The sequence below is a fragment of the Pithys albifrons genome, chromosome 2 (genome assembly GCF_047495875.1).
Source record: "Pithys albifrons albifrons isolate INPA30051 chromosome 2, PitAlb_v1, whole genome shotgun sequence".
Lineage (NCBI taxonomy): Eukaryota > Metazoa > Chordata > Aves > Passeriformes > Thamnophilidae > Pithys > Pithys albifrons.
In genome coordinates, this window is record NC_092459.1 from 2,493,514 (window position 1) to 2,507,677 (window position 14,164).

Here is a 14,164-nt window from a genome sequence, read left to right on the forward strand (position 1 = left end):
AACCCAAACCAGAGTATTTTATAAGAACTTGTGGTCGCAGAAAAAAATTGAACTTTGGTTAATAATTGACCAAACCCTTTTTAGTGAGGGTCAGGAGTGGAAGACTCACCTTTCTGCAACTGTTTATGTGGAAGACTCACCTTTCTGCAACTGTTTATGTCAGGTCTTTATAATAAATACATTCTCTGCTTTCAGAAGTTATTGCCACGTTCTTAGCAACGTCTCTTAACAAAACTTCTGCCAGAGACATTTTTCTATTTTGGTCTAGAAATTCTATATGCTTTACATGATATTAATCTGTCATTTGTGAGTGGCAAAAGAGGCAAAATTATGTAAAGATAATTCATTGCAAATGTGTATTGACTATCATTAATAAAGCAAATATTTTCTACCATTTATAAAAGCATTGATCAGTTTTGACATTAGGAAAATTATAGCTTCACATACTCGTTTATTTTCTTTTGTTCCTCACTTCTGAGGTCAAGTCCCACTATTTCCTTCATATTTATGGTCTTGATATACTTATGTATCATTTTTATGTAGGTGAATTTCCTTCAAATTCAGAATCATTTTCCTGTCCTAAAATCTCTCAAAACTTGGACAATTCCTTACTGGGCTTTAGGAGCTCAAACCTAGTTTGGTGGGTTTTTTGTTTGCTTTTCCTATAATGATTTCTTTGACATTTATCCCTTCCTAAATGCAGCTATTCTGAGGTAAGCAGGATTTATACCACATAGAACAGCAGATGAGAAGAAAATGACCCCAATTTATGACACTGGAGACCGACTGCTTTCACATTTTCATCAGCTGAGAAAATTAAATAAAGAATTCCTTTGGCTGCTCTGAACAATGGATTTGCAATTTGCATAGAAAAAATGATGGCAAAACCTCAGAACCCATCAGTGTTTTACCACAAGCTCAGTTCTATTACATTTCAGTGCAGCTTCAAAGTTGCCCAAAGAAACCATTCGCTTCTTTCTCCAGCTGTAAATGTGACACTTGAGAGTTCAACTTCCAATAGAAGCAGTATCTGACACACAACTAATTTTAGAATATAAAGTGCTCCTCACCATATTAGAACACATATAATTTAAAATAACTGTAAACCTAAACTTTGGAAAAACAGAAAATTCAAGCACTAACAAAAAAGCATAATTTGTAATTGAAAGAAAATAATATTTAAAAGGAAAAAAAAAAAAACAAAAACTTTTTTGTCCTTCCAAAAAGAGACAGAAATTACTAAGTTTTATTCCCCAAGAGAATTGTGCCACTTTTATAAAGAAAATTACAGTCACCACAAATTGCTCCCAACAATTCCAAAGCTTCTTCATTCGACCACTTGAAAATCAAAGTTCTTTAAGATTATAAATATAACTTTTTATAACTCTGTTATTACGTACTGTGAATGGGGACAGGGGGCCAATCTTGTGGCCGTAGCGTCGAATGGCCTCTCTGATGTGGCTGGGCTGGATGGCATCACTTTGAGCCTCTACACCACAGGCTGCAGTGCTCTGCAACAGAAAAACACAGAAATTGTTGCTAAATCAAAAACACAACAGCCCTACAGTGCATAAAGCATGAAAATAAACCTTTAGAAAAGGGACCAATCTTTTTTTTTTTTCCTGAGGATACACATCGTTGCTGCCACACACTGCATTAGGGAAAAGAAGCTATTAACAAATTAAAGAGGACTTTTACATGAACTTTGCTTAAGAGACCCAAAGAACACCATGTTTGTCCTCTCAAATCTTTCACCTACTGCTGCTGCGTGTTGCAATTGAAGAGAGCAGAAAAGGCTCAAACTGAAATGAAAGGGTCATATAAGTCACACTGCAATAACCACAGAAACTATTTTTAAAGCTTTTCAGGCTCTTATTATGATGTCAAGGGGTGGGGAAAATATTGAACAAGCACCCTAAGAGGAAAGCAATTTGACACCAAAATCACCATCGAGCAAGATCAGGCTGAAATTTGATGCTGAAACATGTGACTTAGTGGTGTTAGAAGGATGCAAAAAAGAAAAAGAATTACCTCGAATCGAAATGTTTTCAAATTTCAAATGACTTTTTGGATTATGGACCCTAAATAGGTAAAAAAGAGAATTCACTGCTGCTGGGGCACTGATTGTACAACAATTGGGGGTGTTCAGCCTGGAGAAGAGGAGGCTCAGAGGTGACCTCAGCACTGTCTAGAACTACCTGAAGGGAAGTTCTGGCCAGGTGGGGGTTGGTCTCTTCTCCCAGGCACTCAGCAATAGGACAAGGGGGCACGATGGGCTCAAGCTCTGCCAGGGGAAATTGAAGTTGGAGATCAGAAAAAAATTCTTTCCAGAGAGAGTAATCAGGCATTGGAATGGGCTGCCCAGAGAGGGGGTGGATTCACCATCCCTAGAGATTTTTAAACACAGATTGGCCGTGGCACTGAGTGCCATGATCTGGTAAATGGACTGGAGTTGGACCAAGGGTTGGACTCGATGATCTTGGAGGTCTTTTCCAACCCAATCGATTCTATGATTCTATGATTCTATAATTGCCCCAGGATTTCAAAAGAAATAGTTACTCTCCTTGTTAGTCAACCTGAAATGTTGGCTTAGGCTCCACTTAAATTGTCAGAATTCAGGTGATTTATCAAATAATGCCTGCTTGGCAGGAAACTCATGGAAATTATGTTAGTGAATGCACTGACAATGACAAAAACTTAAATTATTCACAGAAGTTTAATGAACACCCATACACAGTCCCATCATACTAGCACATTATACCCCAGTGCTCTCAAATTTGGGATATTTTTTATGCAATGTTTTATTTTCAAGAGTGCTGAGTCCACTGGAGCCTGTGTGCACACGCAGAATTATTCATAATACGATGGCAGAGTCTTCCCTTGCTGATTGACATTCATAAAGGGAATATGAAACTCAAATATGTTTTGCTGGACTGGGCCTTCAAGGCCTAAAAATAACATTCTTCAGCAAGTTAACTTGTTTGTCTCAATGCCTCAGTTATATCCAGGAGATACCTGACTAAACTGGAGAAGTCACAAGAACATTTCATTAAAAGTGTGCACTTTTTGGAATACAATTATTTTAAAAGACATTAAGCAAAACAGTGAGAATTTAAAATAAACTCATAACAGCAGCAAAATATAATGTATCAAAAACTCCATTGCCAGCTAAATTCTTGTTCCTAGGAATTATAATGGAAATCAGCCACAGAAACAAAACAATCAAATGTAATACAAAAAAGGAAAAGGAAGAGTTTTGTGAAAGGTTTTTAGCATTTTAATAGATTTCTAACTGGAGTATAATAAGAACAGACATAAATTTGAACATATTAGGAGAGAGAAGGAGAAATACATATTTTTCTACCTATCACTGTAAAAATCACTGGGTTTACTCTGAAAAATGAGGTTTTTTTGCTACTAAAACACGACAGAATCCAAAGTCACTCCATTGCTTTGCAGCAAAATGAGCACTGCCATCACATTTTTCCAAAACAGCCCCAAGTGACTAAGTCAGGGCTTCCTATCCAGTTTATTTAATCAAATCTATTTCCCTTGTGGTTTTAAGGTATATATATCTCTCTCAGACAGAACACCAAGACTCTACAACAGCAGACAAGAATTGCAGCATTTACATTTCACACTCTGAGTAGGAGACATCTGTATTTTATGCAAAGTAAACAAATATTTAGCTTGAATGCAACCAACTGGCATGAAAATAAAGCAAGTCAGGCAGAGCTGGTAGAGGCTGCTGGGAGCAGGGAAATCACAAGCCCCTCTCTGCCTACTTTGCTTATGTTTTGACCCATAAACCCCACACTGCTGCCACTGTGAGGGAAGGGGATGGTGCTTTGGGGTAGTGGCTGCTGCTGGGGCTGCAGAGGAGCAGGTTATCTTGGCAGCAGCAGTTGTTACCTTCACAAAACCCAGTCTGCAGGCATTTCTGGGAAACTTTAGCCTAGTTCTGAAAGGAAAAGCACCAAACCACACCTTTGGCCTTATGATAACAATGGCCATTAATATGTGATACAGGATAAAATTAATATTTAAAATGAGACACATTATTTACTGTGAGGGTTGTGAGGCCCTGGCACAGGTTGTAGAGAAATGTTTTGGATGACCTATCCCTGGAAATGTTCAGGTCCAGATGGGATGGGGCTTGGAGCAACCTGGTCTAGTGGAAGGTGCCCCTGCCCACAGCAAGGGCTGGAATGAGATGAGCTTTATGGTCCCTTCCAACCCAAACCATTCTGTGATCCTGTGCTGATTTCCTGAAGAGGTTTTGACTTCTTTTTATTTTTTTATCTCAGGTTTATGCACCAAATACCTTTTTCCTTTTCCTTTGTTTGGATTTGGTAGAGTCCTGTCCAATTCCTCCATTGCCCAAGGCTCCTGATGGGGTTTTCCCAAGGTGTTGCTGTGCTGCTGATGCTGGTGGGGTAGGTGTAGGAGGTGGTGTGTTTTCAGGAGAGTCAAGACTGGTCTTCACACTTGTAGATTGCCCTAAGAGATGTGGCTATAAAAGCAAGATGCCAAACAGGCATTATTTAATCAAATCAGAAAAAACCCTCAACAATTATTGCCTGTCTAGATTTCCTGGCAGAAGAGATGTAACACCAAATTTGGTTTGCTCATTCCAGAATTCACTGTTATATCTGTATTATAGCAATGTAATACAACACTTGGGGCACTTGCCAATTCTGAAAACTTCAATCTCCAAATCTACAATAGAGCCTTAAATACTGGGAGAAGGAATTTCTACCCAAGAAAAGAGAATTTGCATTGAATTATAAAGATGCTGCTAAGAATTTAACATTCAGGACTACAATTTAGTGTCCTCCCATGTAAATCCATAACCTCAAAGTTCCTAAGCAGAAGTCTGTATCCATATCAGCTTCAATAATAGCTACTTTGGAAGAAAATACACGTGAAAGTAAAACATAAAATGCATTAGTAAGTAAAGAAGCAAGTTTTACCTCAGCAGAGTTGTGGTACTGTATGAAGGTGGCAGATATGGCATGACTGAATGGGTCACCAGCTTTGGGAGCCATGTCCTGTTTAACCAGAAGGGCCAAATCCACCAGCTGGAGGGGCAAAACAGGGGGTGGTTACTGACAGGGCATTACCAATGCCATTGTTAAAATGAGAGATGGGGGGTTGTGGGTTAAGGCAGAATGTCCTTAGTGTTTCTCTGTTGAAAACAAAGTTATTCAGAGGTATTTCAGCCCAAGGAACCTTTCTTTTCCACTTCTGTAAATATATGGAGCAATCTATCCACCCAAGAGGGCTCGGCTTGGCACTGAGGTAACATTTTGTTTTCCAGGAAAACCTTCTTTATAATCCAGTTGTGCAATGGGGTTGAATGAGCCTCAGCACACTGCCAAGGGTCACATAGCAAAGTGTGTGGTTTCAGTCTGGACTTGAATAAAGTCCATGCTGGACTCCACTCTCCCCTGTAACCATTATAAAACATTCCTGTTTGTGTATCAGAGGGATGAGATCTGTCACCCAGGACATGGAAAGGCAGGCAAGATTTCTGAGCTGGGCTAGTGGAAGGTGTCCCTGCCCGTGGCAGGGGTTTGGAACTAGATGAGCTTTAAGGTTGCTTCCAACCCAAACCATTCTGTGATTCCATGAATCCAATTAGCTTGGTTTGCTGGAGGAGTGACTGCCCTTCTGAAGGGGCTCACAACCCAGTCACTGAGGCTGAAGCACACACAAGAGCAATTTTCATTTCACTTAAGAGTTCAGTCAGTACAGTCCCTTACCTGGGCCACAGTCTCATATGCTAAATATGCCAAAATCTCCATTGCAACTGCATTTGGCTTCATTTCCATGCTGCTACAGTCCAGCCAGTCACGAAACTTGGATGCTTTCTTTGCTGTCAGTTAAAGCCATGAGGTGAAAAGGGAAAGTTAACAACAGGTAGGGCAAAATAATTTTTTGGGGGGTAGCAGAAATACTGCAAATGTGAAACAAGTAGTATGAGTGTGATTTGATTGACCAAGGAAGGAATTACCAAAATGGAGCCTATGGGGAAGGCTGTTCTTTCATACACAACATTTTGGAGACCACATGGCGTAAAGAGAAAAACACACAATAATTGATCACTCAGAAGATTTAAGAACAATGAAGGGCCAACCTTAGAGGAGTGTAGACAGGACAAACCTGATTTGGAATGTATTGTTGTAAAAGGAATAATATGCATCTCATCTTTGATGAATTAGAGAAAGCACTAGAAGAAATCAATACAAATATGAGTCCAGATAAAAGTCTTAAAATTTTATTAACTATAGCAAAGATAAATGAAGAAGAACAGAAGAATTCAGATGTCCTGGTGTTTACCATACAGGGGTTAGGTGCTGGCAAGGGGGCCAAAATGATCTGTAGATGAGAGTTCTTTAAATGTGCTTTGGATATAAAGAAATAAGGATGGATGCAGATCTGCAAATGATCCACACCCATACGAGACCTTCACACCGGTAATGGATGAGACCACTTTGGAGAAAGGGCAGAGAAAAATATGGGATAGAGAAATGTGGCATTTGCTTAAAGAGTAAAGGGAGGAAAAAGGGATGACCTTACTTAGGTCAGTGGTGGACAAGAGGATCACAGAAATCTGAGGACAGAAACAGCTGTTAAGACAGAAGTGAATAAAATGAAGGGAACACAAGCAGAAGAATAATCTGAAACAGGTTTGCCAAAGACAGTTTTCAACCAGGACTAAAAAGCTACAGACATGTCAGGTGTTATGTCTGAAAACAAGTGTGAGTAATGGTTATTTCTATGTAGGAGGGAATGAGAAGGCTATGTTGGGTTCCTAAAGAAAGAAAGAAAAAGGAGGGAAGGAGGGAAGGAGGGAAGGAGGGAAGGAGGGAAGGAGGGAAGGAGGGAAGGAGGGAAGGAGGGAAGGAGGGAAGGAAGGAAGGAAGGAAGGAAGGAAGGAAGGAAGGAAGGAAGGAAGGAAGGAAGGAAGGAAGGAAGGAAGGAAGGAAGGAAGGAAGGAAGGAAGGAAGGAAGGAAGGAAGGAAGGAAGGAAGGAAGGAAGGAAGGAAGGAAGGAAGGAAGGAAGGAAGGAAGGAAGGAAGGAAGGAAGGAAGGAAGGAAGGAAGGAAGGAAGGAAGGAAGGAAGGAAGGAAGGAAGGAAGGAAGGAAGGAAGGAAGGAGAAAGGAAGGAGAAAGGAAGGAGAAAGAAAGGAGAAAGAAAGAAGAAAGAAAGAAAGAAAGAAAGAAAGAAAGAAAGAAAGAAAGAAAGAAAGAAAGAAAGAAAGAAAGAAAGAAAGAAAGAAAGAAAGAAAGAAAGAAAGAAAGAAAAAGATAGAAAGAAAAAGAGAGAAAGAAAAAGAGAGAAAGAGAAAGAAAGAAAGAAAGAAAGAAAGAAAGAAAGAAAGAAAGAAAGAAAGAAAGAAAGAAAGAAAGAAAGAAATCACAAAATATTCTCTACAATTAAAATTTGTAATTCTGTAGTACTTGATCCTTTGATGAAGCTTTTCTGTTGCCTGATTTTAAAAGTGTACAGAAATAAAAAACTCTAATATTTAATTACTAATATATATATATTTAGAACAGGTTTCTTGAAGTCCCTTCCAGGTTTATTCTCTTTGACGTAGTTTTTATGAGCTTAGAAAAAAGGGTTTTCTTCTTTATACATAGTAACACATTCAATTTTTACTGAAATATAAGGAAAAAAGTTTAAAAAATAGCCTTTATGTTAGTTTTGAACAAATATTCTGCACAGCATTTAGGATGTTCTATTTAATTGAGCTCATATCATGCAATTAAATTTGTGCCCAAAGCTCTCTTGCTATTTTCTAACCACTGTAATTCCCATATTCTTTAATGACATTAAATGTCAGTAAAAAGAACCTCATAGACATGGTCATTTAAAAACACTGTGAAAACAGCACTGAGATATTTTTACAGATCACAATCCCCTGGTCAGCAACACTCAATTTTATTTCTCAAATTTAAGATTTCTATTTGTTCTGTCTCCAGATGGCAATTTTTGGGTTTTAGAAATGACTTTATCACAAACCTCTCATTTCCTGAAGTCACCCTAATCTGAAGTATCATTTATCTAATGGCTCACAGATGTGTGATGCCAAATTACAACTAAACATAAAAAACATACTAACATGCTTGCAAAACATGTTTTCCTACATTTGCTGATACAAAAAATTATCTCCAACGTGTCATTTTTCGCCATAAGTGAGTCAGCCTTTCTTCGAATTTAAAAGGAAGAACAAGATAAGGTCTCCCCTTTAAAGACATCATTGTGTTCAAGTCTGTGTTGTAGGATCATGTGCTGTTTGGTAACGATTTTTCTGGCTCCTTCACCTCCCTTTCTCTGACATTTGACCTAAATCCTTAGTCATCACTTAACCGCTTCTGTAATGATGTTTTGCTACATGATCAAGCCCATTAATTTACAGCTCATTATAGTCATGGCCCACAAGTACTTCTAGTAAGTTGGTTTTCAGTGCTAGAAAAGCCCTAATTCTGTCATCATGTTATTAGTGTTGGAATGGCGTATCCTGATGAACTTGGCCAATGTTGAACAAATTCCACAGCAGGAGCTTACAGCTTAAAATAGAAAACTCTCTTTAGTAAGTTCTTTGTGTCTCTGTGGATCGGGAAATAAAAGCAAAACTTGCTGCTCTTCTCTAATTTTAGACAGATTCCGAAAAACCTGAGACCATGAAACTTTCTAACATGCCAACTTTGGCACCACCATGACAACTTCAGGCAAGTGTTGGTTTTAATCCAGTTCTATCATCCCCACCAGCACAGTATTTGGTAAATATTCAACTAAAATACCCTGCCTGATGCAGCCTGAAATTAACTGTTCCCAGGAGTTATGAAGACAAAGAATTTCAAGTTTTATTATTGTGGATGAAAAAAAAAGTGCTTTCAAAAAACACAAGGTTCTGGTGTGCTCCCTATTAACTGAAACAATAATCAAACATCTCCACACAGTGCAGCCATTATAATACTTACAGAAACTCAGTTGCCGACTCTCACAGAATTCTGCATACTGGACCGAGTCCATGGCTCGTGTTTGTCTTTCTGCTCTCTGACAAAAGAGTAAAAAGTACATCATGTACCTTATTCCAACAAGAACTGCATTCCACACCAGGAATTATAGCGCCAAAGCGCCCTCGCCATAACCTTGGAGCAACCCTCCCAAATTAAATATGCATTGAACAAGTCAAGATGCAGAAATATAAACCACAGATGGGTTATTAGTCTTGTGAGTTGAATTTCCCCGAGGAGAGTGTCAATTCCTGTTTTGCAAACCTGCCTGCACAGCTCTCACCGTGCCAGGGCTGAGGGGTTGGTGCTGAGTGCCCTGCCCTGATTGGTGGGCACCTTTAAACTGAAGCACTTGAGCAGCCTCCCCATGTGTTTACAGGTGACCAGACAACTAAAACACCCTCCTGGACTGAGCCCAACACGCTCTGCACTGAGCAGAAATTGTGATATGAATAAGTTGCTGTACTTTGAGGATGTGCCAGGTAGAAAGGAGCACTGCAATGCCCCTTCCCACTCTCGATACACAATGATAAATAACTGGCAAATGTGTCTGCTTCAATTTCTTTTCATTGTTGGCCTATGCTTGAATTTTTATAGTTCTGAACACCTCAGGAAAAAGAAAGGAAATCAGACTGAATGAGAGTTTGTTCAAGAAAAAAACCTTAAAATGTTGACTACTGCACGTAAGAATGTATTTCACATGGAGTGCAGGGTCAACCAAAAGAAAGTATCTCAGAAGAGACAAGTTATGAAACCATAAACACTACACACACCCTCCCCTCCACATACACACGATGCCATAACTGAATACTGGGTGAAGCAGCACTGAAGTTTGTGGTCAGGTTTGAACATGTGTTTGAGTTCTGTTTAAGTATCAACAGAGCAGGGGTGAATTTCACAAGGTAAGGATCTGGTCTCCACAGGAGATGAAATCCTGCCCATTATCAGGGGCAGGAAGCAGCAGTCAGATTAAAAGAAATGATTATCCTTGTCGGAAGCAGATAACTGACTCCAATCTTTCTATCAAGCAGATTGTATTAAACAACAAGGAGAGGAATGTAACTGCCTTTGAAGCCATAACTCGGTGACTAAATCATCACACCAGGTAAGAACAGAACTGTCACTACGGACAGAAAGTGGGATCAGGAGTGGCTGATGGCATCGAGACTGAAGCACCTTGGCAGTGAGTCCACACAGCTCAAGAAACCATCCATAAAACAGGTAAAGTACAGGTGTGTTCACACCAGGGGCAAAAAACAAGAGGGAAAATCCACATGCACACACAGCTCAGATTTTGCTGCGACTCCCTGAGCATTTTCATGTTTGATGAAATCGAAATCACAGAGTTCTTGAATCTGATTCAATGGAAAACAAAAGGGCTGCTGGGAAGTGTATTTGGAGACACATGTTGTCTCTATAAGCTGCATTTGGCCTTAGCAATTCTCAAAAAGAAAATAAAATTAGTACTTCAACCACAGTTTCTTCCTGTTTGCTGCCTTCTCAGTCACTCTCATAGGACAGGCCAATCCATCACTTATGAGATCTGGTTGACAGTCAATACCTACAATTTAGCTGCAAACTGAACTACAAACTGACCAGGAACACACCTGGATAATACTTCTTTCTTCTCTATCCAGTCAATCATTTCCACTATTTCCACTGTATTGGACCCTTAGTCACCATGATAGGAACTGTTGAACTTGGGCATTTTCCAGTTCTCCTACACAGGCCTCTGGCACCTTGGCTACATTTTCTGCAGCTGCCATTTCAGGTTACTAAAAAATTTGCAGTTAATACATTCCATCAAGATGTTAAGTAAGTCTAGATTGAGTTTGTGTCCTTTTAAAATAATTTTCACAATCCATGCTGCAACTTCAACCCATTAAAAACTCAGCTTTGCCTCTGAATTAATTCATCCGAACTCTGGAAAACAGAAGGCACCAGCAAGATATCATCTAATCTGAACTTCTGCATAGCACAGGACACTTCTCACATAATTCATCCTAGAAATGGCAGTCTTAGAATTCCTTGTGTAATTTTACTATATGCTTTCAAAGAGTATCTCATTCGGGGTTTAATTTTTCACATATTAAGAGAGAATTTCTTCAAATAGTTAAAAAAGCTAATTTTTATGTAATATGGTTTAAATTCTGTAAGGATTTGTCTCTTTGGTAGTCAGAAATTACTATTTGGGTGCTACCAGATAATAAGGAAATAATTTGACTTGAGGTGACCCATCAAACAGACTCAGCTTCTCTGTGACCACGCTCCCTCTGGAAGTCTCTTGTCCAACCTCCCAGCTTAAACCAGGACTCTTGCCAAGGCCAGAGGAATTCAGCTTTGACTTTCTCCAGCCAAGTCTCAAACACCACCAAGGGCAGAAAGTGTATGGAATCCACCACGTACTAAACCATGGGGTGACCCTGTCCCAGGTGCAGAAACTCAGTGAGGTGCTGCTGGTTCAGCTCCCAAAGTTTTCCAGGCCTGTGTGGCCCAAACTCCACCCAGCCCAGTGCCAACCACTCTTGATTTACAGCCAGCAGCACATCTGCAGGATGTGCATTTTGCCTTTATGCCCACATTTTGGTCCACACTGTTGAAGATATTGAACTCTCTGGGCCTCAGTATCAGTACTGGGATATCCTTTTTTTTTCCTGTGTGTCAAGCCATTGGCTAATTACCCTTCAAAACCAGCAGTCCCAGGGATTTAAACCCCCTTGGAACAAGGAGGAAGGCATGGAAAAACAAAATGATAAGACAAAGAAAAACCCCATGTAGAAATTTGACAAGGATACTTTAAGTTTTACTGACATCCCAGAACATGGGAACTGCAAATCCAGATTAATCCCAAGAGCAGTTATGTTAAATTACATGACTTAGCAATGACTACTCAGCAGACTCCAGAGCTCTGTAGATGCCTACTGTCAAAGGCTACAGGTTTCATTAAAAGTATTACAAGTTTCTTTATAAGTGGAAAAACTCAAAGATTTATTAAAAGAAAGGTGCTGTTGAGGGATTTTTCCAACAGGGACTTCATTTCTCTCTACAAACTGTCTACAGTAGTTGTCTAAACACTGAACTTAATGTTATTCTTAAATACTTAGTATTTAGAATCATAGAATCATAGAATCGATTGGGTTGGAAAAGACCTCCAAGATCATCAAGTCCAACCCTTGGTCCAACTCCAGTCCATTTACCAGATCATGGCACTCAGTGCCACGGCCAATCTGTGTTTAAAAATCTCTAGGGATGGTGAATCCACCCCCTCTCTGGGCAGCCCATTCCAATGCCTGAGCACTCTCTCTGGAAAGAATTTTTTTCTGATCTCCAACTTCAATTTCCCCTGTCAGAGCTTGAGCCCATCGTGCCCCCTTGTCCTATTGCTGAGTGCCTGGGAGAAGAGACCAACCCCCACCTGGCCAGAACTTCCCTTCAGGTAGTTCCAGACAGTGCTGAGGTCACCTCTGAGCCTCCTCTTCTCCAGGCTAAACACCCCCAGCTCCCAACATATATGTGAAAACAAACTGTTTTCTTCCTTCAATTCCATCTTTAAAATTATTCTTTCCTAAAGATGCATTCTAGTGTGATGCTCTAAACCACCACCAAATAAAATGGTGTTTGCCATAAATAACTGGGCTATATTTTCTTCTTAATGCATGCTAATGAAAAAAAAACAAAACAACAAACCCAAGAAACAACCACCACCACATCCTGGCACAGAACCTCACAGTTCATGGTGTAAGGACAGCCATTCCATCAGTCCTACCAGTTCTGGGATGGTCTATAAATAACCAGCAAATGCAGGAGAAATGAACAGAGGAATAGCACAACTGTCTTTAAGGAAACACCGAAGAAGAAGAAGACAACAGCAGTTCATCTTTTCCCTTCACTTCTCAAGATCACAAACAATATTTTTTTTTATCTCTCATGTCATCCCTGCTTTGAAAAAATGTAATGTTCCCTTAACTTTGCATTTCTAAGGTATGTTTTATACATTCAAAAGAAATCAATAACATGGGATAAAAAGGAAGAAGAAAGGGTGAGCACATTACTGTGAACACAGAATGACTCCAGAACAAAAGAAAATGGCATTCAGTGTTGGGGAAGTCACAGAAAACTTGCTAAAATAACTTTATATGTAAGTAATGCTTTATCTTTAAAGAATACTCACTCATTCCTTGTCCACAGTCTTAAGTGTTTGTTTTTTTTTCCCAACTATTTTTTCTTGAAAACAAGAAATGATACAGGACATTCTAACCAAGAAACAACTTCAATTTTAATAAGTGAAATTTTCCCAACTCTGTTGTTGGAAGAAGTAGCAAGTCACCCCACCAGGACTGAAGTTCTCTTTCCTCAGTATAAAACCCACTTTGCTAGGAATCTTTCCTGCATGTAGAAACAGTGGAACCCCTAATGATGCAGGACCTTGAGGCAATCTCAGCTTGAAAGCAGACCCTGCAAGTGGCAGCAATGACATTGCTCAGCTGGTTTATAAAAAGAAATAAAAGTAGATAGTTTTTACTCCCTCTCTAACAGTACTAGTCACTGTAAGCAGTTAAGAAGCTGAGTTATGTGGTGTATAGCAGAGTTAAAATACTTTGCCTGCTTTCCTTGGAACATGCTGAAGGATGCAGGAGATAGGACCTGGCACAGTAAACGTCTGCTTAGTCTTCCAAAAATGTGTTGCATTATATCTTTCTTTCAGCACAAAGAAACTAAAAAGGGAAAGGAAAGAAAAGGTAAAGAGTTGCATGTTGTCACCTACCATCCAGGATGAAGAATAATCCTACTTTTTATTCCATTTTAAACCTTTCACACTTGACATACAAAGCTCTTTGTGTGGGGGGAAGGCAAGAGGCCAAGCATTAACTTGCTTACCGACTCCTCCGTGTTTGGAGGCAACGTGCCGAGGAGCTGCTAAGCTGGAACATTTGAGAGACGTTCAAGGCATGGCTGGACACCCCTGTGTTTGGCAACATGTTAAGGATGAAGGCTCTGGCTTCCCAAACCACTCACATATTCATCTTGTGGAGTGATTTCCTGATTCCCTTCGCTCAAGACCTCTCATTGTGTGCCTATGGTGGCTTCAAAGCAGCCAGGTGGCTGCTCCAGGGAAAAGCAAAGCTGCCCTGCA

The 14,164-nt window shown here is 39.8% G+C and overlaps 1 protein-coding gene across 3 annotated transcripts in view; it reads right to left on the bottom strand.

Moving 5' to 3' along the window:
* The window catches only part of SUPT3H (SPT3 homolog, SAGA and STAGA complex component), a 279,283-nt gene that overhangs the window by 51,448 nt on the left and 213,671 nt on the right, over nt 1-14,164 (bottom strand). For all 3 annotated transcript variants that reach the window (XM_071548208.1, XM_071548209.1, XM_071548210.1), the window contains 5 exons: nt 8,995-9,070; nt 5,766-5,878; nt 4,974-5,081; nt 4,325-4,513; nt 1,401-1,511 (listed from right to left, as the gene is read on the bottom strand). In XM_071548208.1, the coding sequence (XP_071404309.1) occupies nt 1,401-1,511; nt 4,325-4,513; nt 4,974-5,081; nt 5,766-5,878; nt 8,995-9,070 (597 nt within the window). The remainder of the gene's footprint in view (nt 1-1,400; nt 1,512-4,324; nt 4,514-4,973; nt 5,082-5,765; nt 5,879-8,994; nt 9,071-14,164) is intronic.